Source organism: Nesoenas mayeri (assembly GCF_963082525.1).
Source record: "Nesoenas mayeri genome assembly, chromosome: 19".
NCBI classification, from domain to species: domain Eukaryota; kingdom Metazoa; phylum Chordata; class Aves; order Columbiformes; family Columbidae; genus Nesoenas; species Nesoenas mayeri.
The window spans coordinates 12,016,952-12,029,535 of record NC_137568.1 but is presented as its reverse complement, the minus strand read 5'-3'; the positions used below and the strand labels follow the sequence as shown (position 1 = coordinate 12,029,535).

Sequence of the window (12,584 nt, the reverse complement as noted above, 5' to 3'; positions counted from 1 at the left end):
AGCGGCCTCTGCCCCGTGCCAAGGGACCCGGATCTGTCCTGGCCAATTTTACAGCTGCGGAGAGCACCGATCGGCCTGCGGAGGGGTCGCGCTCCTGGGTGGTGTCCTTACCTTGCTTCGGCTTCTCCTCCCCGCCCTCCTCCTGCCTCTGCTGGTGGATCTCCTTGTGCTGCTCTTCAATCACCGCCAGCAGCTTCGCCTGCTGGTCAAGCAGCTGCTTGTGCTGCACCTGCTGCTCTTTGATGACCTGCAGCAGCACGGCGTGGTCCAGCAGCTTCGCCTGCCCTGCTTCTAGGAAAGACAAAACACCACCAGCAATGAAACCCAAACTCCATGACTCAAACCTCTCATTAGAAACGACCCGCGTGGTGGGATAAACCGACACGGAAACATTGACCCGACACACGAGGTACCGGCGCTGAGCTGGGTCTTTCCAGGGGACAAGTCCTGGGTGACAACCAGAGTGACCAGGGGCTCCTGTGGCCTGTTCTCCCGGCTTAGCCAAAGGAAAGGGCCACAATCCTGCCCACGGTCCCGCAGAACAGGGACATCCCTGCCCACGGCCCCACAGAACGGGGACATCCCTGCCCACGGCCCCGCGCAGCCGCGGCACCACACAGCGCACACGGGCCCGGGGGACGTGCCTTGCGGTGATTCACCACCATGAGCGCCGCGTCACACACAGACCAGCAGCCCCAGGTCTGCAGGGACACGTCGCTGCCTTTGGACGGAGCCCCAGACGTGCCGAATCGTATCTGAGAGCGGGAACCGCGTGGCACTCACCTCCCACCCCAAAAAGCTCCATTCCTTCGAAACTCACTCTGTTCCCAGACGCCACGAAGGAAATAATGTCAAAATTACAGCCTGTAAAATGCTGTTTGAGTTACAAAGGGATGCTGCCCAGGTTAGTCTCCTCCGGCACGCACTGCCTCCGCGTCCCACTAATCACCCACAAGGTGATTAACGAGAAATATTGCCAGTTCCCATGATGGCACCGCGAGCCGAGCGCCCCCGGGTTCCCCCCCGTCCTTTCCAGAGAGCAACTGACTTCACGAGATCTGTTTATTCTTCGCACTTCGCTCAGAATAAACAACGAAAGCCGAAGTGACTCCTGGTACCGGCTCCCGAGCTGCCGGGTCCCCGCGGGGCACGCGCGGCGGGGACGTCTCACACCAAATCAAACGTGTGTCACCCCAGCTCCGCGCACACGGAGCTCCCGTGTCTGTGCCGCTCAACTCGCCCACAGCGACCGACGGAAACGGGGCTCCCGGCTCCCCCTTGTGCCGTGGGGAGCGCCGGCACTGCCGGAGCTCCGGCTGCGTTTTAACAGGCGATCTTCACAAAAAACATCTTGAACAGTTATCGAATGAGAGCACTCGAGCGGCCGGGGGCAGATACAGCTGGAGCACCCAACGGCTGTTTGCAGAGAGCACCCCGGGCTCCGCGTCCCCCCCTCGCGCCTGTGACGCCTTTTCCCCGCTCCCACCCGCGCAGCTCGGGACGGGGCTCCGCTCGGGGCAGAGGAGCAGAGCGAGCCCAGCACGGTTTGGGGGACCCCTCATGGGGCAATGGGGCAGCACCCCAGCACGTCCCACACTGCACAGGAAAACCCCATGGAAACTCAGGTGCTTTCACCCTCCTTGAACCTCGAAGAGTCGTCACCGTCCCGACCCACCGCTGGCTTTTACACCCCGTGTTTGAAGTCCCGTTGCAGCACAGAACGAGAAGGCAATAATTAGCAATCCAAGCGGCACCACCAAGCCAAGAGGACGGCGACGCGCTCCCGAGCAGAGCCCACCCGCTGCCACCGCACAGACGAGCGCGGAGCCCCGGGGTGGCACGGAGCGAGGAGCAGAGAGGAGCCCCCAGCGCCCCGGGACACACGCTCACCCTCCAGCTTGCTCTCCCCGTCCTGCTGCTGCTGCTCCGAGGGGTTCCGCGGCTCCGGGGGGTTCCGCGGCTCCAGCTGCTCCGCTCGCTCCGGGAGGGGCAGCTCCGGCGTGTCACCTGCGGGCGGACAGAGCCCTGTGGTCAGCGAGGACGCTCCGCGGCAGATGTTCCCTGCAACAACCCCGCGCCGCGTTGTGCCCCCGCCTAAGCCGGCACAGTTTATATTCAACCCGATGACTGCAAGGGAAGTAATAAAAGAAAAAAATATTTAACAATCGTATAGAGTCGTGGCAGCGAGCCAGCGCTAACTACCTCCGCCAATTAAAATGCAAGAACAGTCCTAACAAGCTTTTAGACGGGCACTTAGCAATGTGTTACCTGTCAAGATCTGCCGGCTCCGTGTCCCCAGTGAGTTCAGGGACGCACAGGAACAGCATGGCACCTGACATTTAGCAGGCTAGCAAACAACTGTTTGACAGATATTACAGGAGCTGTCAAAGCCACCAGATTCCTCCTTTTCCGCGGCAGCTGCTGACAGGGCTGCGCGCGCCCACGGGCTCAGCTCCCGAATTCACAGGAAACGCTGGGATGGAGGCAGGAACTGCCCGTTCTCCGGGATTCCAGGCCAAAAGGAGTTTGTTCAGACAAGCTTACCAGGGTCTCCTTCCTTCTCCACCGACTTCGCAGCCTCCTCTGCTTTCCTGGGGAGCTGGAGCTTCGGTTTCTCCCCGTCACCTGCAGCCTCAGCTTTCACCTCACCGTCGGGCACGGCAGCTCGCGCCTCGGCCTCCAGCGCTGGTTTGTCTGGCTCCAGCTCTTTGTAGGGCAGCCTGCCCTGCCGCGCCATCACCTCCAGCGCGTTCTTCGCATTCTTCCCGGGCTCGGCGGTTCCTCCCCGCGCCTGCTTCTCAGCCATCGCTTCCTTCCCTTGTTTTGGGCCAAGCGGCTCTTTCTGAAGATCCAGAGCCGGCTGGAGCAGACGGTCGTTGGCGGCTCCGGGCACAGCCTTGTTCTCGTCGGACTCCTCGCGCTCCCGGCCCATGTCCACCACCACCTCGTCGTGCGGGACGGGCGGCTCGTGGCGATGAGCCTCCCCCACGGGCAGCGCGATCCCTGCGGACGACAGACGGGGTGAGCGGCTGGAAAAGGAGCAGGCAGCGGGTTCACCGCACACCCAGCTGCCCTCCTCAACCCGGCCTCACCAGAGGCTGCGCTCCCAACGAGCCTCGAGAGCATCAAATACTAAATCACCTTCAGGGCACAAGGTAACGAGCACAGGTCAGGATCTTTACCTGAAATACTCCTGCAGTGCGCACCTCCAGCTCTGAAGCCGCAGCTCTTCCCCAGAGCCCCCCTTACCCTGATCGGGACGGTCGAGCTGCACTTTCTCCTCCGGCTTCTCTCTGTCCTCCTCTCTCTCGGGAACCTCCATGGGCACCTTGATCTGCGGCTGCTCCATCTCCTCCTTCTCCCCCGGCAGTTTGGGTTTAGCACGGCCATCCTCCGCCTCCTCCGCCGCCGGGTTCTGCTCTGCAAAGGCAGGACGGGAGCTGCGGGCGGGAGCTGCGGGCGGGAGCTGCGGGACGGGAGCTGCGGGATGGGAGCTGCGGGACGGGAGCTGCGGGATGGGAGCTGCGGGACGGGAGGTGCAGGACGGGAGCTGCGGGACGGGAGGTGCAGGACGGGAGCTGCGGGACGGGAGCTGCTGGACGGGAGGTGCCGGAGGCCGCTCGGCAGGGCCGGGGTGGCAGCTCGGTGCTGTGCCCGCACCAGCCGGGCAGCGACTTTCCCTCCAGCGTCGGCGCGGGGGGGTTGGGGCTTTTGTTCCGGGGCCGCCCGGCTGTTTTCCCTGTGGCGCCTTTGCCGGGAAGGCCAGGCCAGGCCCGGCCGGGACGTGCCGCCTGCCGCTGCGAGCCGGTGCCGCCAGATGGTAGCAAACCCCCGGCTCCCCACCGGACCCTGCGCGGGAGAACCCGGGGGGTCCAGCTGCGCCCCCTCCCCTGCACCAGCTGCACAGCTGCTCAAACCCTCTTTTATCGTCATTTTTTTCTCCTTTTGGCGCACACCCCCAGCCCTTCGCACACTCGAGCGTGACGTGAGGAAACTCCCGGGGGGACAGGGACTCCCCCACCTCTCCAAAGACACATCCCAGTCAAACCAGTGATGGGGTTCAGCGCTGGAGCAGCCCCCCCACCCCACGGGACGGGAACGGTCCCCTCGACCCACGCAGTGCGAGCAGGGAGCGAGCTCTTCCTCAGAGGAACAGCGGAGGAGGAAATCCAATTGTTTCCCAGCACTGAAGTTGTTCTGCAGATTTTTTTTCCATCTACCAAACTCTTCTGTAACAAAAAAACATTCCCAACTCTTCCCCCGTTTGCCCTCCCCCGAGCGACTTCCTTCGGGGAATTAATTCTATAAACATCTTTCCATCTTCCCCTCCCCCTCCGCAGGGCTGGTGCGATTTATTACAAGATGAACTCATGGGAAAGAAGAGGTTGCCACAACTTCAGCTGCGTGGGCCTTACCCAAATTAGGGGGGAAAAAGCCCAACAGAATGAGTACAAAATCCCGGCCCAGAGGGATCCACGCCAGAAAGACCTCGCGCCGGCCCAGAAACCTGGACGCTCTGGCAGCCGGTCCAGGGACGTGCGCGGGGCCGCCCGCGGCTCTTCGCTTGGGGAACGATGGTGGGAGGGAAAAACAACTCGGGTTTCATGAGAAACTTGAGGCTGGTGCGCGAGGGTCGCGCTGCCCACGGAGGGAGCGCCGCGCAGGACCCGCCTCCTTCGGGGCGAGGGGGCCGCGGGAGCCGGTGCCCGGCGCTGGCCGCGGGCCCTGGGCAGCGGGAGGGGAGCGCCCGGCTCGGCCGCGAGGGTTCTGGCGGAGCCCTGGCCTCGCTGCAACACACGCCGAATTAGTTACTCCGTCGGAGGAAAGTTTTTCCGTTAATTGGCTTATGAAGCCAGGCGGGGGCTGCGTTCGGAGGAGCCGGGAACCACAACCGCGTTCCCACGGCGGACGGGAACCGCGAGCCCCGGCGGCAAGAGGAGGGGGAACCGGAGGAGGGAGCGGGGCGGCCGCCCCCCGAGCACCAACGCAGCGTTAAACCAGAACTGCCCCGGCTGGGGGAGCCGCAGCAGGTGACCCCCCCGCGGGTCCGGGACGCAACGCGCGGGCTGGGGAAACCCGCTGCGCAAAAAGCATCCATCGTCAATCAAGAGGCGGCCGCGTGGTCCCTGTTCTGCGAACAATGCGAGAAAAGAGCAAAACACAAACAAAACACAAACAAAAAATTAAAGTCTCCACACCATAATAAGACAAAGTTGCCTCCAAGCCATCATTTGCTCAGCAGGAAACAAAATTAAGTTCATCATCAGGGTGTGAATTAACGACCTCTCACGCTGCATGGAAATCTATAAGGGACTATATGTGGTTTGCAGAGAACAATTTTGCTCGGGATGTGTAATAATCGCTCTGTCTCGTCGCCCTCCGGGTCCCTTTGGAGCGCGGGGCAGTAACGCTGCGCCTCTCCGTGCTTTATGGGCGGCTGGAAAGGCTGTTTGGTTTGCAGCGGGGGCCGCGGGCGCCGGGCAGCGCCGGGGGCTTTGCTTCCCTCGGCACAGCCCCGGCTCGCGCCGCTCAAGGGAACCAGGGCTCTCGGCGACCGTGGCCGTGTGCTGTGGTTTGCCAGCAGCCTCTCCAGGCTGCAATAAAACTTCACAATCAGCAAGCTAAAAGCTTCCCTTCCCCCCCACCCCTGGTTCGGGGAGCAGCAGCGGTCCCAGAAAGGCATTAAATCCTCCTCACGCGTTTTCCTATCGCTCTCGGCCACCTCAGCGACAACTGCAGCCAAAAGCTGCATCCGCACACGCCACCACGGGTGGGGGCGGCCGGAGGGGCCCCCGCGTGTCCCCGAGCCGAGGGGGATCCGGGGAAGGGACCCGGGGACACCGCCCCCCCGGAGCATCGCCCGAGGTTCAGGATCGGCTCGTGCCGGTTCAGCTTCAGCTTCACTTTAATCACTTCAGCGCAGGGAAACGGAGCAAAATCCACCAGCTCATGCTAATGAAAATGAAGAATAAGTGGGGCAGAGGGACGGGGGCAAATCACTGTCCCCAAATGTGCCGAGCAGCCCCACGCAGGGCAGGGACGAGCCCCCCTGGGAGCCTGGCGCAGCCCCCTCCCCCTGAAACGGGTACAGATTCCACAAGGTTATCGAATGGCATCACCAAAATTAGTTCACAGTTGTCTCCCGACGCACCAGCAGTAAAAACGAACCCAAATTACAGGAGGCTGATGGCTCCTTTTCTGTGTCACAGGCGCTATTAAAAGCTCGGGTGCACAAAGCACCGGGGAGAGCCGCGGCGGATCAAGCTGTTCGGCAGCTATTAGCAGCTCCGCATAATCCACGTTTCACACGCGCCGGGGGCTGCTCGGGCTTGGGACGCCGTGGGGACCAGCCGGGCAGGGCTGCTTTTTGGGGACAAACACCCAGATACGGCGCAGGACAGAGGAGCCCTTGGCATCGCAGCCAAACGCAGCCCCGAGTTTCGCCCGAGTCCCATGTAACACAAACCAGGAGGACACGAGGGATGGATGGAGAAGGGTCCCCAGCGCCGGGAAAGGGCGCTCTTACACAAGGAGTGTGAATCGGGTCTTTGTTACCCGACATTGCACAACGAGAAAGAAAATGAAGCAGCGATGATCAAGTAAGAAGCTGAAAAATATTACAAAATCTTAATCCACCCCATGAGACCCTCTGGGGTGCTTTCAAATACAGAGAGAAATTGCCTAATTAGCTTTTTTTTTTTTTTAATGGATAATTGCCTTCATGAGCTTTCACAGGCAGCTTAGCAACCTTTTAACACAGGCGCACACGCTGCATGGCGCGGCAGAACATCTCTGAAAGGGGTTTTATACCTTTCCCGAAGAGCTGCTGACAGTAAACCTCCAGCAATCCAGGCAGGGGCTGTAATGGGCACTTGGGTGTCGTTAGTAAAAACACTGTTCAGACTCCGCTGGTCAATACATGTTCACATAAAAGGGCAATGTTCTAATATTCATAATCCCAGGGCCCACAGGGCAGGGTTTTAATGAAAGTCTGTACAGTTCTGGTCTCCGCAACATCAAAGAGGCCAATAAAACTCCTCTCACATGCTGACAGGCAAAAGTCAGATGCTGAAGGCAGAGCTGGGAAAAAGCCGCGGCGCAGCCCCCGGGTTGGGCTCGGCACGGCGGCCGGGGGCGCGGGAAGGGGCCGGGGCTCCCCCGCCCGCCCGGGAGCCGCGCGTCGCTGCCGAGCGCGGAGCCCGGCGCAGCCGCGCAGGCACCGGGGCAGCGGTGCCGGGGGACAGGACGCGGCTGCTGCGGCGCTTCACAGGCTCCTGCCCCTGCAAAACACGGCGGGTGAGGCTGAGGAGCCCTGGGGGAAGAAGGGCACCATTCACCACCCCTCAGTGCTGGTCGAGCCCACAGCCTGCGCAGGCACAGGGCGGCACGGGTCCAAGCTTGGGGCGGCCCGCAGCAGCAGCTCCCGCGTCCCCAGCGTCGGCTGCTCTGCAGGGACCTTGTCCCCTTGCTCCACACGGCTCCGTCCCAGTGCCACAGCAGAGCCAGCAGCCTTTGCTGTGCCGGGGCAGCAGAGCCGCACGGCTCCTCCTGTGAAACATGGGGACCGCAGTGCCAAACCCGCCGTCCCGCCAGGGGGAATCGCTCCATCCAGCAGCAGCGAGGGGCGCTGGGCCGGGCGGTGGGCTCGGCAGGACGGATGAGACACCAGCGTCCCGCTCCGCCGCCCCGCTTCACGGGAGAAGAGATTTAGCAAACCCCAGCGGACACCATCTTTTATGGGACTTCTTTTCTATTTTCCCAGTTGCAAGAACATGTGTCATTAGCGACGACTCCTGAAACGAGCAGCTGTTCTTTGGCCATTACTGCTCCAAAATTAACCAAGACGGAAGAATTCAATCGCATCCCTCCTCCCGGCCCTGCTGAGTGCGCTCGATTAAGGGATCAGGAGCATCTTGTGCTCAGGGTTGCCGGGCATCCCTGGGAAGGACGCGCACCGTGGGTGAACCACGAGCGCATGAAACCCGGCGCTGCCGGGGCCGAGCGGCCCGCGGTGAATGTTATCGGCGGCAGCACCAGCGTCTCGGAGACACTCAAAGCTGCTCAGTGGGAACGCAGCCAACAACCGGGAGGGAGGATAATCTCCAGAAGAGACAAGCCCCTTTCTCGCTTCCGTTCTCAATCTCTGTGAGGATATTTCAAGGCCTCCGAAGAACAAAAAAAAAAAGAGGAAAAGGGGAAAAAAAAAAAGCAGGAGCAGAAGCAAGCAAAAATAACATAAAGGCACCACAGGCCATGGGCGCAGCTGAGGGGCAGCGCGGGGTCAGGAGACACCTGCTCGCCGTGGCCTTGCAGGGCCAGCCTGCAGCTGGGGCTGGGCCGGACCCGCCGTAATTCCATCAACGGCCACAGCAAACAAACAATAAATAACCTGAGCCAGTAAACAAAGCTGAGGCATAATCACAGGCTTTGTCAGAGCTCAAGCCCAAGCCAAATTTATATCCTCACAACCAGAAAAAAGAGTCAGTGCCCATAAATTTACATACCTTTGAGTGCAGTGAATGGCCGCTCTCGGAATGGCAGGAGCGGTGCGACCAGCCCCGCTTGGGGACCCGCACCCTGTGCGCAGGTGGCCAGCGCGGAGCTGTATTTACCACCCCGACCAGGAGACCGCGCTCTGTCCCCCCGGGGAGCCCGGTCCCACAGCCGCTCCCTTCCCAAATGCACCTCCCATGCGGCACCCAGAGCTCACACCGGGCTTTTCCAGGGGGTAAAGCTGCGGCTTTTCTTGGGAAACGTCCCCAGGATGCTGGGGAGATGCACAGAGCTGCCTGGAAGAGACCCCGCTTCCACCACGCTGCTTTGGAACGCGTTTTCCTAAAGAGCTGGAGCTGGGAGCAGCGCTGGGCAGCACGGCTCGAGCACACATACCTGGGATTTTGAGCGAGTCCTGGTCAACTCTGTGCTCCTCTCCGCCCAGGTGCTCCAAGCCCACGGCTTCCACCTTCACCGCGGCGTCCTCCGTGGCAGACAGGGTGGTGTACGTGCTGATAACCAGGATTCCCAGGCCAATCCACAGGATGATCTGCACAACGCGCCAGAGCTTCGGTTAGCGCAGCAAAACAAACAGCGCAGCAAACACCGTCTCCAAACAGTTCAAAGCTCGGCGCAGTTACACAAGTCAAACAAGGAGAGAAATTCAAGAAGTGAAAAAGCAAAACCAGTAGCTTTTGGCTGAGGTTTGTGTTTGGGTGTACAGACACCGCAATGAGCTTCAGACGCTGTCGGAAGCTCCTGCACCAGAGGGCTCGACAGCAAAGGGACAGCATGGAAGGACAGAGAAACGGACACGGCAGACAGGAGTCCGGCTGCAGAGACGCATTCCCTGGTATTTCCAGCAGCTACACCATGAAATCGGTGAGGACAGCAGTGCCCAACCTGTTTGCAGCCTGGAAAGGCTTCCAGGGAGCTGTTTAGAAGTTGTTTTTGAGAGCAAGAATAAGATGCCCACACACGAGTCCTGGTGGCCGGGGCTCGAGAACCTGAGGAGAATCCTCAGTGATTTCCAGAAACCTGGGACCAGATAGAATAAAAACAGAAAGACAAGATCTGGATCCTGTGGAGGGCTCAGGGAATTTCTTTAACTCGAAAAGAAGAGAGTGACTACCACAAAAAAAGGAACATTCCTACGGCTTGTTATCTAATGATAAATTGATCTAAAAGAATCTAATTACATGAGCTGTAAGAAAAAAGCCCAACTATCTGCCCTTGGCTGTACCAAAACACCCTCTCTGGGAGCGGCAGCAGCCCATGGGGCGACTGGAGAAGGATGAGCGAGATGGGGCGCGGTAGCCAAACACCCGCCCGCTCCTCCCGACCAGCGCAGCCGGATTTCGGGACAACACTGACCAGGAAGATCCAATTAAACTCTCATGTATTATTTTTACCTAGTTAATCATTGCAGTTCTGACAGCGAGGGCTTCTCACAGAACCTGGTTTGCTGTGAACGTGTCGATGGTGCTGAACGGCCGGTGGGAGAACGGCTGCGAGGGCTTGTGCTGAAGGCAAACTGTGGCACCAACAGCCTCCCCACGAGCTCCTCAGCACAACGGGCCGTGGAAGCAGCAGGAGCCACCATGTGCAGAACGGAAAACACGCCTGCGACGCTGGGAAGCTGAAAGTTTGCAGCAAATTGGTATTTATGACACAGCAACTCCCTCCCTGAAACACCAGGGACTTCACTTATTTCTGCAGCTCTGCATATGGCAGCAAAGGAGCCAAGATGATTCTCCAAACCGCATCTTCTCCCTGCGCCTCTCGGCCCTGCGAATGCCGGCGCTCACCGGCAGCGCTCGCGGCGGCTCCTCGGCCTCTGCCCGTTCCCGTGCCGGCTGCTGAGCCGGCGACACCGCTCCTGCCACCGCACGTCCAACAAGAACAACTCGCCGGGTGTGCTTCGCCAGGCAGCTCCAGAAAAGCCTCAACCAGCAAAGGAAAGACGCTGCTCCGGCGCTGGGCGGTAGGAACCACGCGAGCTGCGCGGGCCCCCGGCACAGTGGTGCAGCACCTGGCACTGGGGATCCTGGTTCGGGCTGTGACACCGGCTCCCGACGGGACCCCGTCCTGCGGGACGCGTCCTCCTCCTCCTCCCCCCAGGTCCTTACCCTGTAGCGTTTACTTCCCGATTAACAAAAAGCAAAACAGGAGGATGCTACCGAGTGTGAGAAAACCCAGAAACACAGGCCGGGGCGGGCAGAGGCCGGGCCCGGGAGAGCCCGCTCTCAGCACAGCCCCGCAGACAGACAGACGCCTTCGGAAGGAAAAGGCTGGCGGGACGTGAAGCAGCACGGGACAAGGGACAAGCAGCGTGGCCAGGGAGCAGGGGCCAGACCTCAGAGACGCTGCAAAGGAAACAGAAGTAAAACCTGCTGCTGGCCTCGCCGTGTGGGCGCACAAAGAGCAGACATCCTGCCATCCCGCTCGGGCCGGAGGGAGCCGGCGGGTCCCCGCGCTGCCCTCGGCCGCTGCTCGGCCGCTTCCTCCCGCAGACAATCCGCGGCCCGGCAGAACCGCGCTCTGCGACCGGACAGCTGCTCCGGCCTCTTCCAGAAACAACAGCGCAGAGGAAGAGCGTTTCCACAAAGAGGATCTATTCTGGTGCCACAGGAACCAGGAGCAACGTGGGAGAGGAGGGAACTGTAGGAAACAGCTGAAAACATTAAATGTTTTAAAAGGATTTTTGTTGTTTCTTATCTTAGTGGGGAACCAAGGGCTTGAATGCCTCGGGTTCAAACGCCTTTGATTGTTTAACATTTGGAGTTCATCTGTGAGCTTCCCAGAGCGGCGGGTACGGGCACACGTGGCAGCGCAGGAACCCGGCGTCCCTCACCTTCGCCCCAGCAACGCGTCTCCTCCTCGCCCACCGTGGCAACGGTGCCAGAATAAATCAGTCCAAATTTGGCTTAATTCTGTGGAGATGCTTCTGTCACAGAAAACCAGGCAGTTTGTGCTCAAGGGACCACCGAGGCCAGCCTGGCAACTGAAGGAAGGGGAACACGGGGTACAAGGACCCGGCGGCTCAAGGAACCAAACACGGGCAGAGGAGCCACCAACCCCCGCAGCGTCCGGCTGAACTGCCGAGAGCCTGGAGCAAGGAGAGGGACGGCACTGCAGGGCCAGACCTGCTCCTGCCTCTGAAACGCAAACCCCGAGAGCAGGGACCCTTCTCCAGAGACCCCTCTCAGTGTGGACACGGCAAGGACGGACAAACCCGCAGCAAGAGGCAGGTCAGGCAGGCGAGGGCCCGTTGCCGAGAGCAGCGCTCGGGGCACGGACGGGAAGTTTATGCGGCTGTTTCCTCCGCTGGCCGCTCTCCCTTGGCCGTCCTTCCTCCCAGCAGATAACTCGAACTTTGTACAGAAGCGTCGTTAGCTCGGAGCATCTCCAACCACGCCCGAGTCGCCAGTGGGGAGCAAAAATAACAGCATTTGTGTGGAGTGACGACATCCTCCAAACTGTGCTGCTTTGGACACGGAGCGTTTGGAGGGACAGAGTCACAGCAAAGGAATGCAGGGCCGCGGTCACCGCCGGTCCCAGCGCCGCTGCACCGGCGGGGAAGGTGGGCCGGGCGCAGGGAATCTCCTCCATCCGCACGGCGGCGAGACCCGCGGTCACGGCCTGACCCCGCGCCGGGGCACCCGCAGCCCCGGCCTCCCCGGGAAGGGCCTCTCGGGCTGGCTTGTGTCAACATCGGGAAGTCAACACGTCCCTGTGAGAAGTCAAACACAGTGTTTGCAGACCTCAGCGCGACCTTCGGCGGGGCTGTGCCAAACCCGCGCTGCTCCCCCACGCCGGGGCGGCAGGACGCAACCCGCACCTCGACAGGAACACGCCTGACGCTCAACCGCAAGAAAGGGAACGCTCTCCCTGGTTCATTCACAGCTCTGCACGTCCAACTTCAAGCTTTTTAACTGCTCTGTTACCTGCTCGTCTTTCCAACACAGCAAACCTCTCAGCCGAGCCACCGCAGCTGCCGCCCCAGCCGCGATAATTAACTCCCTGGCAGCGGCTTTTTGCTGGTCAAGCACCTGGCGCTGCCCACATCCCACCCTCTGCAACCCTCCTCA

At 60.7% G+C, this 12,584-nt stretch overlaps 1 protein-coding gene across 1 annotated transcript in view; it reads right to left on the bottom strand.

Annotated features, from left to right (window-relative positions):
* SLC38A10 (solute carrier family 38 member 10) overlaps positions 1 to 12,584 on the bottom strand; it is a 33,294-nt gene that overhangs the window by 3,100 nt on the left and 17,610 nt on the right. Inside the window, exons 11-15 of the mRNA XM_080356366.1 lie at positions 8,890 to 9,043; positions 3,250 to 3,420; positions 2,545 to 3,003; positions 1,891 to 2,007; positions 112 to 291 (exon numbers count right to left, since the gene is read on the bottom strand). Of these exons, the coding sequence (XP_080212492.1) occupies positions 112 to 291; positions 1,891 to 2,007; positions 2,545 to 3,003; positions 3,250 to 3,420; positions 8,890 to 9,043 (1,081 nt within the window). The remainder of the gene's footprint in view (positions 1 to 111; positions 292 to 1,890; positions 2,008 to 2,544; positions 3,004 to 3,249; positions 3,421 to 8,889; positions 9,044 to 12,584) is intronic.